We start from the raw sequence: 17,291 nt of genomic DNA, 5'->3' as shown, positions 1-17,291 counted from the left end.
TGACACTGATTGATGGCACAGGACAGAAGAGAAACTGAAGCAACATTTGTCAAAGGTTTGGTTATGACAGTGAATTACAGTCCATGGATTCACTGTGCCTTGTGGGTGGAATATTAGTCCAGTCCTTGAGGTCTCCGTGGCTGTATTAACTTTTCCTTGAATGTCCAGATGTTTACAGAGGAACACAATCTGAGTTGAGGCTGCAGTGGGTTGTAAAACACCACCACAATTAAGTGTCAGATACATATAGATGTGTATTTAGGAGCCGTAATCACATTAGTGGAAGACAGAGGAGAGGGCATCGGTGAATGCCGCAGGAAAGAGCGGTGTTAGCTCAGGGATAGAACAATGTTTCTGTTTTTAATATGCCCATTTCCACCACTTTTATGAATCGTGTGTTGGCCAACTGGCTATATATCCCTGGGACAACAAACACGGCAAAGCCAGGATCCCTCTGTGATGCGGGTTTATTTAACCATCTCACCCAGAACCGCTGCGTGCACCGTCAGCCTGTCTGGAAGGAAACCTCAGCCAGGCTAGCCAGAGAGCAGAGGCTACACTCACTTACTGTAGCCGGGCAGAGGTTAGCCTCAATTAGCTAGGCAGAGGCTAGCCTCAGTTAGCTAGGCAGAGGCTAGCCTCGGTTAGCTGGGCAGAGGTTAGCCTCAGTTAGCTAGGCCGAGGCTAGCCTCAATTAGCTAGGCAGAGGCTAGCCTCGGTTAGCTGGGCAGAGGCCGTCAGACAGCTGGCCCGGTGCTAGATGTCAGAGGCCTGGTCAGAGGCCAGAGGGCTTCCCCAGACCAGAGGGCTAACCCAGACCAGAGGGCTAACCCAGACCAGAGGGCTAACCCAGACCAGAGGGCTTACCCAGACCAGACCAGAGGGCTAACCCAGACCAGAGGGCTTCCCCAGACCAGAGGGCTAACCCAGACCAGAGGGCTGACCCAGACCAGAGGGCTTCCCCAGACCAGAGGGCTAACCCAGACCAGAGGGCTGACCCAGACCAGAGGGCTAACCCAGACCAGGCATGACAACTGGCTGCCCAAACTTCTGTTACCATCTTTTAGGTTCCATATGAGAGACAAGCCTAATTGAGTAAGTAAGCAAGACTGCAAACTGATAGAGTCTTTCTAGCTGTTAGTCCCAGGTTCAGACAAGGAGGGAGGGAGGGAGGGAAGGAGGGAAGGAGACAGGCAGCAGGAGGGAAGGGGACAGGGACCACCCAGCTCCTCTGGGGGGAAGTCCAGCTCTGTACCAGGAAATGCCCGTCTCAGACGCCAGCGGGGGTGGCAATAAACCTTCCCTGGTCTGTGATAGGCCTCCTGGCAGGGGGGCGCGGTTCTACTGAGTCACACAAAGCAGATGTTGGGCCCCCGACTGAGGGGGGAGTAGGAGGACATGAACATCACTCACTGTCTGTGTGTGTGTGTGTGTGTGTGTGTGTGTGTGTGTGTGTGTGTGTGTGTGTGTGTGTGTGTGTTGGTCAGGAAGGGGCAAGCAGGGCAATCTCCAACCAGGGACTTCATGAGTCCATGAGTGAGGGTAGAGTACAGTATGAACATCACTCACATGAACATCACTCACTCTCTGTGTGGGTCTGAGGGACTGATCAACTGTGTGTGTGTGTGTGTGTGTGTGTGTGTGTGTGTGTGTGTGTGTGTGTGTGTGTGTGTGTGTGTGTGTGTGTGTGTGTGTGTGTGTGTGTGCGTGTGCGTGTGTGTGTGCGTGTGTGTGTGTGTGTGTGTGTGTTGGTCAAGAAGGGGCAAGCAGGGCAATTTCTAACTAGCCTCATGAGACCATCCTGATTTTTGATAAGTCTGGATACTCTCCATTGAGATCAGTTTGTGCCAGATCAGAAAACGATCTCGCCAATCAGCGTTGGTTCTGAGGAAATTGAAATACAAACAGCTACGCTGGGCGGGTTTATGACAGCGAGGAGCGGTTGAAGTGAACGTGTGATAGACGGTAATATAGATGGTTCATCCAATTGCCTGCCAAGTATTTTTGAAAGTGCCCGCCCATTCCCAAACAGTTTCCAACTGAGAGTTCCCAGATGGTTATGTGAAGCAAACCATCTGGCGCGTTAAGTAAATTTCCAACCAGGGACTTTATGAGTTAGGATAGGGTACAGTACGACATGAACATCACTCACTGTCTGTCTGGGTCTGAGGGACTGCTGAACTGTGTGTGTGCATGTGTGCGCGTGTGTGTGTGTGTGTGTGTGTGTGTGTGTGTGTGTGTGTGTGTCAGTCTGCATGTGTGTGTGGATATTGGTCTGGAAAGGGCAGGCAGGGCAGTTAAGCCACACCTCAACGACTCATTTCTCATGTCCAGTAGAAGACGAGCCTCAGTCCGCTCAGATCCGGTGCAGAACCCATCCCACTACCGGGCACATGTTCCCCGTTCTCTGGGTCGGGTTTAAAACGCATCACGCTGCTCCAACATGCCACTGACAACTGGAGCTACTTCAAAGAGCTAAATTAGTCATAACTCTTCAAATGAAAATAATCATGTTTTGTGCCTAGAGCATACAAACAGGGCTATGTTCACTCAGTCAAACAGGGCTACGTTCACTCAGTCAAACAGGGCTATGTTCACTCAGTCAAACAGGGCTACGTTCACTCAGTCAAACAGGGCTATGTTCACTCAGTCAAACAGGGCTATGTTCACTCAGTCAAACAGGGCTATGTTCACTCAGTCAAACGTATGCATGTAATGAGATCCTGATGCTGTGCCCTTTAATTAAACTGTTGACACAACAACAGTGCCCTTTCGTCTACATTTTAAGAAGTTCTGAACTGTTTAGATTTTAAGAGGTTCCCCCCTTTGAAGAATTAAATGTTTGCTATTGTGCATCATAGCCTAATGACGCAATAATAAACACTAATGATCATAAGCTGTAGTAGTACAGTAGGCCACGTTAGAATAGACAACACTAGACTACACTAGAATAGACAGCGTCAGACTACACTAGAACAGACAACACTAGCCTACACTAGACTACACTAGAATAGCCTACACTAGACTACACTAGAATAGCCTACACTAGACTACACTAGAATAGACTACACTAGAATAGACTACACTAGAATAGACTACACTAGACTACAGTATAATAGACTAGAATATACTACACTAGAATAGACTAGTCTAGAGTATACTAGAGTATACTAGAATAGTCTAGAATGGAGTAGTGGGAAACATCATGCATTGCCAGCGAAACACTATCTGATTGTGATTGAACTGCGTGTGCGGTGCTGGGATTCATTAAGCTCTGCTCACATTCTCCAAGAAGTCATGAGAGATCCTTAGAACCCATCTACATCCGATTTTCTAGGAATTTTCCTGAGGCGAACTCTGCGGCCCACCAGGACTGCTGCCTATAGCGGCGTCAGGGATGTGTGTGTGTTTACTCCCATCACTAGGCGCGGCCCTCCTGACTCCAGCCCTGTTTCCGTCCCTGCTGCTCGCGCCCTGTCCCACTCATCCTTCCACTGACGCTTTCCACAACTTCACTCACTTCACTGCATAATAATACGCGGGGTCAGTGGTTTTCCAATTGAATCCTCTCTCTCTCTCTCTCTCTCTCTCTCTCTCTCTCTCTCTCTCTCTGCTCAGTTTAACTCTGCACCTCTGCAGTGAGCCGAGTGGACCGTGCCCAACATGTGCATGTCAGGCCTGAGTCAACTAACATCAAAAACATACACGGTGAGAGATATATTATTGGCTAGTTGAAGCCAAAGCTGAAATCAGTTGAGTTCTGAAACTTGCAGCGAGATGGAGTCTGTGGTGTTCTTACCCAGTTCCCTAGTTTTCCTGGTTCTCCTGTGTTGCCTGGCAAACCTCTGTGACCCTGTGGTTGAATGGCAGGCAGGAAATGAGTGTTAACAAACAGGAAGTTAGCATGGATGGGTAAACCTAAGGGAAGTTAACATGACCTAGGTACTGGCCTCAGACCAGTAGCAGCCCGTCTGCTGTAGTAAGGCACTGATAGACATCTATAGAATGGTCTCTAGTAAACATTACATTATGGCCTCTAGGGGCTGTAAACTTTACATTACAATAAATAGTAACATTTTCATTATAGTCTCTCTAGTAAATTTGACTAATCTCCTAGGCTTAAATGTTGTTTTTTTTAAATCAGTAAATAAACTAGTAAATGTAGAGTGTAATATACTTTACAGTATTGTCTCCAGTTAACTTTACATTACGCTGTCTAGGAAACTTGACATTCTGGAAGGGTTCAGTCACCTTTGGCCCTGGAGCGCCCTGGACCCCAGGCTGGCCATGCAGACACTTACAGGAGGCCCTGCCTGCAGTCAGACCGATCTCTGCATAGCCCCCACACTGTCAGGGGAGAGGGAGACAGAGGAAGGGGGGAAAGAGGGCAAGAAGGAGGGAGGGAGGGAGGGAGGGAGGGAGGGAGGGAGGGAGGGAGGGGAGGGGAGGGAGGGAGGGAGGGAGGGAGGGAGGGAGGGAGGGAGGGAGGGAGGGAGGGAGGGAGGGAGGGAGGGAGGGAGCGGGGGAGGGAGCGAGGGAGGGAGGGAGGGAGGGAGGGAGCGGGGAGGGAGGGAGGGAGGGAGGGAGGGGGAGAAGTAAAAAACAGGCTGTGTCAGACACATCTCTCACCGAGAGTAAAAGGACCCGTGGGCCGCGGTGATGATGGTCTGAGGCTCACCACGCTGGAGAGCTCACAGCAGCCCTCGGAGTAGGCCTGCTCGGGGTCACAGGAGACATCCATCTGCTGCAGGTCCACCTGGAACATCACAACACATCCATGTATGTTTTCTACCCAGTAGTAGTTTACACCCTGACTTAAGTGTGGGAGTTTTCATAACAACTCATTTTTAAGGGTGGCCCTACAGATGGTCTGCAGATGGTCAACTCAATGTCAACAAACAGTCCATGACCCTCAGCTGACCCTAGCCGGTGCCGTTGACTCTGTTTATTGATAGTATGTGCATCTGTAGAATATCCATACGGCCCCAAAAAAACGCGAGTGTTTCCAGAGTCCCAGAGAGCGATTAGCGCGCCTGGCTCAGCGCCACACGAGTACTTACCGACACGGAGCGGTCGCCCACCGCCCGCTTCACGATGGAGGCGTACCCCCGGCGGATGACGGGCCGCGGCTCGTCGATGGGCTCGGCGCTGACCTCCTCGCAGTCCACCAGCAGCTTGGCCTGGCCGCCCTTCACGCTCAGCGCCAGCTTGTGCCACTCCCCGTCGAACAGCTTCTCCACGCGGTGGAACGTCCGCAGCATCTGCGTCCCGCGGGGGCCGGTGTAGAAGAAGTCCAGGGTGCGCGTGTCGCCCTGGAAGCGCAGGCCTACCTGCTCCCGCCCCTCGGGGTCGCTGACCTGCCACAGGTTCCAGGAGCGCTTGGCCGAGTCCTTGGTGACCTTGAAGGTGGCGATGACCGAGTAGTCGGAGGGAAGTCCATCTGGGAGGACGTCGCTAAGAGAAGGGACAATCGAGGACAGCGTTGGGATTCTACTAAATCTTCCACGGTGTACAACACTTGGTTTAGAGGGCTGTCTATGGAATAAATGGTTTAATCTAGATTATTGTGGTGTTTGAGAAGCCCTCTTCCTAGGGTCCCCCTTGTATTTGTCCTTTAGGGCGCCACTCTCCTGTTGACTGCTCTTATGAAAAGATATAGGTTACATACTGTAGGAGATGAGGATTACCATTCAACCTGAGTCCACGCATATACCCAACAAACAGAGAACAGGCAAGTATTAGGAAACAAAACTAGACCATGTTCTTTAGAACGAGTGAACAGAAACAGGGTTACTCAATTTTGTAACATTTGTGATTTCCTCCAGGGTTGGAAAGAGAAACTCATTCATCCACAGTTAATGTCTTCAAAAACAATGGTCTGGTCCCCAGCCCACCCACACCCCCGGGTCCCACACTGGCCCTCTGTCAAGACAAACCATTCTTGTTTGATGCTGTACTTCCACACTGAAGATCGGTCATTCTTTATATCCGTGATGTATATTTGATTATTTGATTTCCAGTGCTGCACGTTCCTGCTCCATAGTTAAGCAGTGTTTAGTTAGTTCTGAGGCAGGGAGAGGGTTGAGCGAGGACGGCCTGGCTGGGAGCAACACTGAGAGGAAATATCAAACAAACACACTGACTAGTGCTGCTATCTGCCCTCCAGGAAGCAATAGGCCTACAGTCTACTGTAAATACAATTAAACAAGTAAACAAATATAGCTCCATGTGTGCGGCAACAAAGTGTCAACGAGACTCCTCTCCTCTAACCCAATGTATGGTTATGTAACAATTTCCATTTCCATATTGGTTGCTAAGGATTCATGTTTTAACCAACCACATCATTAAGCTAATCAACAAATAAGTATGCTATCCATCCAGAAGTCCCTGGTTGAGTTCTCCACTGGCCGTCTGAATCCCGAGGGGAGACCTGGGAGGTTCCATGCCGTGAAGGAAATCAAATATGTTGTTTGGAAGTGGGCATAATTACAATGAGTGGAAAAGCCATGGAAAAGCCATTGGGGAAGGTCTAGAGAGGAGAGGGGCTGATCCTGCCTGTTACCATACAGGCTACACACTGCCTGCGCTATAGGTCTGGAGAGCGAGGCACCACAGGCTCATGTTGAACGCTTGCATGCAAGGAAACTTTAAGATAAACACGATTATTCAGTGTCAGTGAGGAATGAGGGTCAGGTTTGTGAGCTGGGGTTGACCACACATTGATGGAGGTAGGCGGGTTTGATTTTCACACCCGGACATGCCCGGCTGTATGTGGCTCCAGGCGGGTGATGCAATACCTCATGGTCTTGCGTAGGTGGATGGCGGGGTTCACACGGTAGGCCACAGTATCAGGTCCGGATCCCTCCACTCTCTTCACCCCTCTGGAGCCAGAAACGCTGAACTCTTCCAGCAGGTCGAAACCTCACAGCACAAACACTCAACTCAGTTTACCATGCATGGAGGGGACAGTACAGAACAACAGTACAGATGATGCTATCTACCAAGTATGGATGCTTTCTAGACAATATGGGTGCTTTGTGTGGCCCCTGCATCACAAGTACGCAGGGGGCAGGATGGAGTGATTGTTAACACTTTTTTTTCTAGACATTAATAGTATAGAGGAGCTGGTTTGGACATTGTAGGACAAGAGAGGAGACTGATATTCTGGGTTTCCTTTCATAAAGCTGCACGTAACAGTTTGATTCAGGGAGTGTGACGTTAGGAGGTTTGAGTGACATCAGAGTGACATCACTGAGGTTCTGATGAATATGTCACTACAGTATAGATGTGACAGGGCTCCTCTTTCACGGTCAACCCTCTTTGACCCTCTTATAGGCAAGTGCTGCCATCTGCTGGTGACGATGAGCTACAACACTGAATAATGTTACTACATTACCTTGTCAAATAATATGACTGTAATTTAAAATGAATCATAAAACAAATTTATGACTAGGTCTATCATATCAATAGAATAGTTTTACGTAGCCGAACAGCTGAACTCATGTTATTGAAAATAAATGGCACATCAAACAACATATCAATTCCAATATGAATAGAAAACGAGGAACAATTCTAGAACTTACTTGGTAATTCTTGGCATTTTGTTAATCCGAAGATGGCTAGAAGGACTGGGAGAACCAGGATCTCCTTTAAGGCTGGCATTTCTGTTTTTAGATGAGTCTGTCAGAGATTATACATGCCTGCAAAAATATAGGAAATACTTAATCAATTCGATTTGCGACTAATTTAATGAACCTCAAAGCCCAATAGCTCATGGACAGATAATTGAGCAAATACTTATGGTGAATGCCGCCATAATCATGAGAAATCCAAATGTATAAAACATAATAGGCTATTTCAAAAGAAACGCATGCATGGAAAACATAATTCCGTTTCACCTGGAACGAATGCTTATCTTGAAAAGTGTAGGATAAAGAAAGCTTGGCATATAACACCAAAACATATTGCACTAATGATTTACCAGGAGAAAATTCGTTAGAAATATATTAGATTATGTCGATTATAATGTTAAAAATATCAGATCACAGATCAATCAGTCACATCAAATGAACGTTACAATGAAGACATTCTTGGGAACAAACGGCCCATTCACGCGCATCTGCACACCATTTATGAGAAGCCAACCATCTCTATTTCGTTGTAATCCAATATATTCATACTTACCTATGACACCATTCAGCAATAGGCCTAGTTTCATCCACAAAACACTAATAAGTCCCTCTTGCCATGAACAGAACATTTAACCAGATGGCAAAGAGGGTCATGACTACTGAGGAATTGAGGATGCACCCAGCCAACACGAACCTCCTATCAAGCAAATCTTACAATTGTATTTCAGTTTCATATTCCGTAGCAAACCCAAAATATTCCCTTGGTTATAATGTAGAAAATCATTTTTTAAAAACACTTACATATTCCTACAAAAAGAGGCCCCCGGTGTTGACTGCAGACGGTTCCGTTACAGTTCCCGCAGTGACGATATATCCGATTCTAAAGGTCCATCCCTAGGCCAGGCTGTGAGTGGAACAGAGGACCATTCAAACTGCGAGTCTAGGGAGAAGCTGACCCTTGCGCTCCACTCCACCCTGGACCCCACCCTGGACCCCTGGGGATCTGCCCACTCCACCCTGGACCCCTGGGGAGCTGCCCTCGTCCCTCAGAGCGTCACCTGCTGAGAGACGCGCTCACTGGGCCTGCTATAGGTTCAGCATGTAAGACGCGCTCACTGGGCCTGCTATAGGTTCAGCACGGAACAAGCATTAGGTCTTAATCCCAGGTAGGCCTACCTGTCAGGTGGAAACGAAGGTGCCTGTTAATTGTACGGTTCGTTGGTGGGAGAATACAATGGGAAATATACACAATTATTTGGTAATTGTGTATGGATGTGGTTGTGTTGTGACAGTATGGCAACAATCAAACTTTTAAGTGTATTTTTCATTTTCTAGGCTCTTCCAGAAAGTGCCCGCGTTCCCAGGGCATGCTGGGATTGAGAGAGAGGTGCAGTATGTCGCAGCTCTGCACGAGATGCTCTGCAAACATTCCTGCAGGGCAGAGAGGCGTGATCCACCCCAGAGATGAGCAGGATACAGCCTGGCTGGGCTGAGACCGGCTCAACTAAGACTGAGAGATTCATGGAAATAAAATGACTATGATTGGGTGAATCAATACCCAGGTCCCATGGGCCACTGGTAACACACATGGGACACTGTTAACACACATGGGACACTGTTAAAACAGATATAAATACTCCCATAGACTACAGAATGAGTCGCTGACCCAACTGTATTCTCTGCTGCTGTTGCTTGAAATGACAAATCTACCTACTGTAGCCATAATCCATAGAACCCATCTGTCTCTCTTGTCCATTGGCAATCTGGCCTAGTGGCTGTACAGGAATGACACACACACACACACACACACACACACACACACACACACACACACACACACACACAGCAGACATTCTGGTGGCTGTACAGGACACACTCATACTGTACAACTCATCAGTGTGTTATGAGCCTAATGAACCGAGTCTGGGAGCCACCTCAGTATTCACGGGAGCTTTCTGCAAGCAGATTTATTACAAAAAGGTTACAGTAATCTGTTCCACTCTAGCAACATTAACCAAACACGCACAATAATGCTCTACAGACTGTCTCTATACAGGACCCTGGGGGACACCTGTCCAATCAACGGTGCACATCGCTGTCAGGTGACCCAACTAAACAGGAACTGTGTTTGCTAAGGAAGAGCAGGACTGTGAAGCTAAGAGTATTACGTTTTTTTTTTTTTTTTGCCATCATCACCAACGGTTTTACCAACATTATTTTTGCAGTGTGTACTAGTTTGTGGTATATTGAATCGCCCTTTAAATGCTTATTTTACGGCAGTAGATATATCATCATTGCACTTTAAATAGATAGATAGTAGAGATGCTCCCATAGGGCTTCTTAACGCAGCATCCTCAGTCTCACACGTCAGCATACAGACATCATTACAGTACATTCAGTAACTCTCAGAGCTCTATAGGCCACGCCCCACCATTCATTAGTGTGTAAAAAGGTTAGTTTACCATACATTGTACAGTCTTTTCAATTTTTTTTTCTTTTGTTCTTTTCAACCTATTCAGGTTAAGCATCAACAAAATTAGATAAAATAATATAATAATAATAATAATAATAATAATAATAATAATAATTATCATCATCATCATTGCAATTTTGACATTATACACACAACATAAAATACATTAAGACAAATACACAAGGCCAGTGGACATTCCATTCTCACTTCATATTAAACAATCTCTTCTCTCGGACAGAATATTTTACATCTTCGCAAGATTTTTAAATAACAATCATCAACACATTATGCAGTCTTTAGTGTCAGTCAGTTCATGTGTCTCCGGTCTGTGTCATGTCATAGTGAGACCTTGAGAGTCCGCTCAGTGTGGACCTTCCGGGCTCCTGTAGTTGTAGTTCTCAGGCCAGGGTTCCCGGCCCCTGAACTTCCTGACTACCTCTTGGAGGGCTTGGCCAGTTTGCTGGGGGTAGACCTTCTCTGCGGGGTGGGGATTTTGGTGGGCTTGCCCCCATGTTGCCGGGCAGCGGACCGGGGCGTGGCCCGGCTGGTTTCACCCACCGTCTCTGATGTGTCGGAGCACACCGATTGGATGTCTGATATGTCAAAGTCGGACGCGTCACTCCCCCTCCTGCTGCTTCCCCTGCTGCCGGCCTTGCTTCCTGGTCGGCTGGGGGTCTTCCTTGAGTCAGCTGAGAAGACAGCAGCACAGCTCGTTATGTAACCAGATAACAGCAGTTACTAGCCATCGAGCTAGTGCCCATAGTGAACTGCATCATGCACAAAAACAAGGTACTGTAGCGACGCTAGTAACAAGCACTGATGGAGCACGAACGGCAATCAGAACGTCTTATGAGATAAGAGATCTTGTGCTGGTGTATTTCTGGAGCATTTCAGATAGATCTAGGACAAACTGAGCTACTTCATGGTGACGCTGTACTGAAACGCCCTCTTAGTCCCGGACTAGTGTTAGGCTGAGAGCCGAGCTGTGCTCACCGATAGCGTGCGATCTGGCCTTCATCACGGCAGCGTTGATCAGGGTGCCCTCCTCGCCAGACTGGAAGCCCTTCCCCGACAGGTAACCAGGGAGACGCAGCCTGCTGCCCTGTATGGGCGTACCCTGAAACAGACCAGGGACTGCTTAGCACAGGGATCAACTGAGTCAATACTTTATACATTACTTAAACCATCACCACAGAGTTTAACTGCATTAGTCAACAGCATCTCTCTGAGAAATGTCAACCACACAATCGTAAACAATACAGAAAGAACCATGTTTAAGTTTATTCTCAGAAAACGTCAGGATGCCTCTTGATCCTGTTCTTATACTGGGGTTCCATTATATTCCCACTATATACAAAACGTGTGCTTTATACAGTTCCACTACATTTGTAACAGTAGTGCAACCCTCTGAAAAAAAGGTTCCACATAGAACACCTTTCAGGTCAGAAAGAACCATTTTGGGTTCCAAACAGCTCCTTACAGACCTGAAAATGCATCCATCAGAAACCTTTTTTCTGAGGATTATTCTACTGACACAAATGATTTTATACAGCACTCTCTTTTGTGTGTACCTAATATATTAAATAATTCATCATTCTGAGAGGGTCTTCAAACCCCAGCAGGGAGTTAATGTTGTGAAAGAGAAGGTGAACTGCAGACAGTGAATGAGAAGTTACAAATGCAGGTGAGTTCCTAGTGGAGTTACAAAGATAGACAGACAGACAGTCAGTGAGTCAGACAGGTTGGGTCAGTCAAGACGCACAAGGTTAGTTAGTTAGTTGGTTAGTTAGTAATTTTGAAATTAAAACCCCAACTGAAATCTGCATCAAATCTTAATTTGTATCCATATATCTATAACGATGCTGAACATGGAGCAGCATGGACTCACATACTGTAGTTACCTACTGCCCTGATCAATGACAGTGACCAGAATAACGTCTATCTGAGGTGATTGATTGTTGTGATTTCAGTTGGACGGCTGTACTGTAGTTAGGCCAGAGGTCGGGAGGACAGGGTCATTCAGTCACTATACCTCAGAGGACGAGCCTTGGCTGTCAAAGGAGTCAGAGGATTTAAGAGGGGTGGAGGGCTTGCTGTTTGCCAGCCAGGGTTTATCATAATTGCGGGTAATGTGTTGTGGAGTCTGGGGAACAATGAGAAATCAACACACACATGGGGTTCAGGTGGAGAAATCAAAATACTACAAGAGGCGGAGAAAGACAAGATGACAAAATAATAAGTGAAATCAAAACAACTACTGCTAGAGGAGACTAGATGACCAAATAATAACAGAAGTGCAAACTATGTCAAACTATGTCAAAATAAACAACAACAACTACAATGATAAAGGATGAGAAACGACTGTTTGAGATGGATGGGGAGAGGAGGATGAGGAGAGGAGGATGAGGAGAGGAGGATGAGAGCAGGGTGGATGGAGGGAGACCCTCTCTTACCTTGGGTGTGCTGGGCTGTGTCTGGACTGGGATTGGCTGGGCGGGGCAGCTGTGGCTGGAGTTTGACCTGTTGGGGGAGGCGGCCCTGGACGAGGGTCGTGACCTCCGCCCTCTGTAGCGGAAGCTGGCCATGACCTGGGTGGTGCCCTCCGGCAGGATGAACTTCTCCCTCAGCTCCATGTTGGTCCGGCCTTTGGCTGTGGAGGGAGAGACAGTCAAGGCAAGCCTCTGTCTGTGGACGGGCTGGTATGGACTCGTCTCCCAGACATGCAGATTAAAACTAGTCTAGAACCAAGAAGCCTGGTCACTGAATAATCTCCATTGAGGAGAGTGGAGAGGTTTAGTTGAGCTTAATATTTAATATGTCCAAAGAACATAAAACGAAGGAAGTGTCGGCTACCGTACGTCATAAATTCACCATTCTATCCAGAACTACTGCTTCACTGGGAGCCAAGGGAAGATAAAATCCCATAAAAATGACTGTCAAGAACCATGTGGTTCCTTCATTTTATGTTCCTTGTCTGTGTCCAGGAAACCAGCCCTTATATGGCAGGTGTTGGGTGGAGAAACCCCATTCATTTCACAGCAGCCAATGGATGAGGGTGAGAACCTGCTCATGGAATACAGCAGGCCATGAAATGAATATTGCTCATCACGGTTTATGATTACAAGTTAGGTTACATTGTAAAATTGTGCAAAAAGCTGATCTAAAAAAATATAAATAAAACATTTGAATGAAAAATGGACATGCAGTTTCACATCACTAATCCACATGCTGAGCCTGAAAACAAACAGTCCCATTAGGAGTGATGACCCGTGACCTTCAACCCTTCACAGCAGAGTGATTCACACAGTTCAACCAGGATGTCCAGTCTTACGCTGTCCAAGAAACACCTGAAATACTGGTCAATGTGTTGCTTTTTTCAAAAATCATATAGTGCTTATGTCATATTTGTCTGTTTTCTCCAGGGCTATAGGTACATTGTGCTTTATGGCCGAGGTTGAGGCACGCCTCCCCACAAGAGCCTCTCTATAAAATGACAGTTAAAAACTGTTCTCTAATAATGAAGGAATATCAAATCAATGATAGAAAAACTAAAATAAAGTCTATACAGACATAAAATAAACATGTCATAAAATAATCTAAGCTCTAAAATAAAGCACAGCTCAGAAGAGCAATAGACTGAGAGTAAAGCAGCAAACTCAAGGCTGTCTTATTGTTTATCCAAACAATAATTCCTTTGATTGTCCTTATTTGATTGTCCTTTCTTACTGCTGTAATGCAGATCCCTGGGGAGTATTAAAGGTTTATCTTATCTCTTGATTGTCAAAGCACACTTGACAGGACAGCGCTGCGAACGAGGCGTCCAGAGCGAAGTGGACAGAGTAGCGGCCGGCCTACAGGTACAGAAGCTCCAGCAGCCCGGCCAGGAACAGGGACTCAGGTGGGATGTGAACCAGAAAACAAGCACTGCATGCAGGACGCCCACACAGGGCTGGATGACAGGGGGGCGGAGCTCGTTTGATGGTTAACGGCATTCACGATGAGAGGCATGACACACACACAAACACAAAATAAAAACACACACACACACGAGCACAAACGCGGAGATGCAGACACACATACCACTGGGCTCATGGAGAAGGGTGAGTAAGTGTGAGATTTGCCAACCTAGTGGGGACTGAGTAATAGACGAGTTTGATTCGGAGCGTAACATTTTACTCCCGTGGTGATGGACTAGAGGAAATGACACGGGGTCGTCGTCGTCACAAAGAGGGAAGCAGGAGGAAGGATGAGCAGGAAATAGAAATACAGTCAGGAAATAGAACAGACAGATGACAAGCTTTCAGAATACATCCAGGAAGTAGGCAGGGTTTGATACTTTAAGGTACAGCGACACACACACACACACGCACACACACACACGCACACGCACACGCACACGCACACGCACACTCCTTACGCAGTACGCACACACTCAGACTCTTCAGTTCCTTCCCTTGTGAAACATTATTCTTTTTTTCTATCAAGTGTGCGGTGGCTGAGGGCCCTTCCCCCGCCCGCTGCCTGTCCCAGCCCGCCCCCCCCCTCCCCCGCCGGTCTCACCTCGACACGGGTCGTTCTTCACCAGGAACTCGTCCAGCGCCATCCAGCCCCCGCCCACCCGCACCATCACGGTGCTGCGCAGGATCCGGACCAGGCGGAGCTGCTGGGAGTCTCCGAACTGCAGGGAGGGAGGGAGGGAGGGAGAGAGGGAGGGGAGAACGGAGAGGAGGGTGAGGCCAGGGGGCGGTAGAGCTCCGCCTGGGAATGAGATCTGGACGACGGTGGGGTCGAGGCTGGGCAACACGCGAGGAGACCCGGCGGACGCCATCCGGACACGCGCGGTTTTCCACCGGTCGTATGTGTGTCAGCGGCGTGGCGCTGTGTAGCGTCTTACCATAAAATGAGGGATATGGTTTTGTTCTATCCAATAATTGGAGGTATATAATTATATATAATTATATAAACTACATATAATAGTTATAATACCGATAATACCGAATAATACCGACTCGGGAACTTCCTGTCATGTTGCACAGCCAAAACCAAAATGATTGTGACAAATTGAAACAAAAATAAACGTTTCATTCCCAACACAAGACAATGGATGGTCTATCCAACTGGGTTGTCCTTCTTAGGATCAGAAGGTGTATTCATGCATCTGATTGGCTCATCCATTGATCATGATCAAGAGAACAGGTAAGATTAGGAAGGTGAGGCGGGTTGGACCTTCATCCTTCGTCCTAAAACCTGCATGGTTTTGTGACAGGCAACCTCAGGATGAAGGGCTCAGGTAAACGTAAATGTTCTTGTGCCTCATTTATTGCCTGGGGATGCAGGGTTCATTTCTAATTTTAGGTGGTGATGTCTGCTTGCTGTGTGTCTTATTATGGTAAAAACACACAGTCAAGACTGTGGCCGGAGCATTACACTGCAATGTGGCTGTCCCACCACAAGGGGACGCTCTACTACCATGGTCTCCCTCTACCTTGGGGAAAATGAGAGATGTTCTTTCACCGAAAAACACCAAGCAGTGGCCTTGAAGCAGAGGCTTTATCTTAAAGCAAGGGCATGTTGGCATGAATAAAGCTTTACATTCAGTCTGTAAGCAGAGCCAGATATGGAGGGAGCCCAGCTCTATGTGGTGGAATGCAGGAGAGAGCCAGTTGGATGTGGCTATGGGTTCAATACAACACCAACACACATTACATCACCACAATGACATCACAGCTGCATGCTTTCTGTCGGATAAGCTGCTTCCATAGTAACACGACGATAGACCAGACAGACAGACAGCAATATCCTGCAATATCCAGCAACAGTGAACAGTTGCACTTTCTACCACTATGGACCAATTAGCATTCATTATTATTAGAAGATGCATTGACAGGGATGCAGAACCAAGGCAGCTATGCTCCAATGAGACACTGAGAAACAACATGGGCGATGGGACTTATTGTCTGGCTAGCCAATCACAGTGTAACACTCAAACAGAACACCACATTGATGACCCTCCAACAGGTGGGAGGGGCCTAACGGAACAATCTCACTTCAATTCAAGCTCTTCCACCGTATGATTCCCAGAATGATTCAATGCGACTGAGTGAAATTGTATGATCAAGTACATAAAAAAAGATGATGATTCAAAACAAATCAAAACAATCTGAAGGTGAATCAAAAAAGGTGTCACAACAAACATCTGAAAAATAACCATTTACCAGAATACAGCTTTCCAAAACGGCAACGTGTAGGTGAGGGGTGAGATTTAGACTTTCCCTGTTTGCTACATTCTCATCCGCCACTAAGGAGTCATGTAAGCAGTGAACCAGACCAAACTGTCAAAAGAATGGGTTCAGTTGATGTGGAGCAAATCAATACAAACTGGTGCATAATGACAAAGATATATATATATATATCCCCTCTTTAACCCGTTACCCTGCTAACCACCACCATCACCACCCACAACCACTCTTCACCCAGTAAGCTTTGCAAAGCTAATAGCCCAATGTGAAGTGTGCATTCTGAATTGCAACATGCATATAACAACTCAATTAATAGGTAAATAATAGTCTAAAAGCAAGCAAAGTCATCCTGACAGTCGCACAAGTAACCCAGCTTAAAATGAATGAATAATAATAATGTTGTTTGGAGCCAAAGACATGTCAGCCATTGTTAGATCATTCTCAGGTACTGACAGAGAAGCAGTGGACAAGCACACACAAAGCATTATACAGAATTCCAAACTGCCCAGCAAGGTACATTAAAACACATTAACTCATAAAATAAATTTAAAAAATCCCCAAATGTACTGGAATGACAATAGAGGGTTCAAACCCAAATCATTTCACATTCTTTGAAACTCAGAAGCAGATGTATTCATTTGTTCATTAATGTAGAAGTAAGCAGTATTGCCAGTGGGGGAATCCCCAGTAAGGTGTATTTTATGCACTAGGCTTAATTTGGGTCCTGTAATCTGGCCCAGGAGGAGGATGGAGGATTATCTACTTCCTGAGTTCCCCAGCCTGACAGAAGAGGCTAATAAACACACAGGCAGAGAGAAGAGAGACAGGTGAGGGAAAGAGAGGTAGAGAGACAGGTGAGGGAGAGAGAGGAAGAGAGACAGGTGAGAGAGAGGTAGAGAGACAGGTGAGGGAGAGAGACAGGTGAGAGAGAGAGAGGAAGAGAGAGAG

The 17,291-nt window shown here is 46.9% G+C and overlaps 2 protein-coding genes across 2 annotated transcripts in view; both read right to left on the bottom strand.

Moving 5' to 3' along the window:
- LOC311326073 (uncharacterized protein) overlaps window positions 1–7,662 on the bottom strand; it is a gene marked incomplete at both ends in the record, with an annotated part of 19,433 nt that extends 11,771 nt beyond the window's left edge. The window contains 6 exons of the mRNA XM_084458913.1: window positions 3,800–3,853; window positions 4,252–4,347; window positions 4,679–4,756; window positions 5,061–5,454; window positions 6,798–6,921; window positions 7,584–7,662. Of these exons, the coding sequence (XP_084315039.1) occupies window positions 3,800–3,853; window positions 4,252–4,347; window positions 4,679–4,756; window positions 5,061–5,454; window positions 6,798–6,921; window positions 7,584–7,662 (825 nt within the window). The remainder of the gene's footprint in view (window positions 1–3,799; window positions 3,854–4,251; window positions 4,348–4,678; window positions 4,757–5,060; window positions 5,455–6,797; window positions 6,922–7,583) is intronic.
- A 1,972-nt stretch (window positions 7,663–9,634) lies between these two features.
- The window catches only part of dst (dystonin), a gene marked incomplete at its 5' end in the record, with an annotated part of 129,628 nt that continues 121,971 nt past the window's right edge, over window positions 9,635–17,291 (bottom strand). Inside the window, 5 exons of the mRNA XM_084458642.1 lie at window positions 9,635–10,793; window positions 11,098–11,221; window positions 12,137–12,247; window positions 12,558–12,754; window positions 14,665–14,782. Coding sequence (XP_084314768.1) covers window positions 10,537–10,793; window positions 11,098–11,221; window positions 12,137–12,247; window positions 12,558–12,754; window positions 14,665–14,782 — 807 coding nt within the window. The 3' untranslated portion in view covers window positions 9,635–10,536. The remainder of the gene's footprint in view (window positions 10,794–11,097; window positions 11,222–12,136; window positions 12,248–12,557; window positions 12,755–14,664; window positions 14,783–17,291) is intronic.

This window comes from Borostomias antarcticus (assembly GCF_949987555.1).
Source record: "Borostomias antarcticus genome assembly, chromosome: 25".
In the NCBI taxonomy this organism is placed as follows: Eukaryota; Metazoa; Chordata; class Actinopteri; order Stomiiformes; family Stomiidae; genus Borostomias; species Borostomias antarcticus.
The sequence above is the reverse complement of the archived record's forward strand: the minus strand, read 5'-3'. Positions and strand labels throughout refer to the sequence as shown.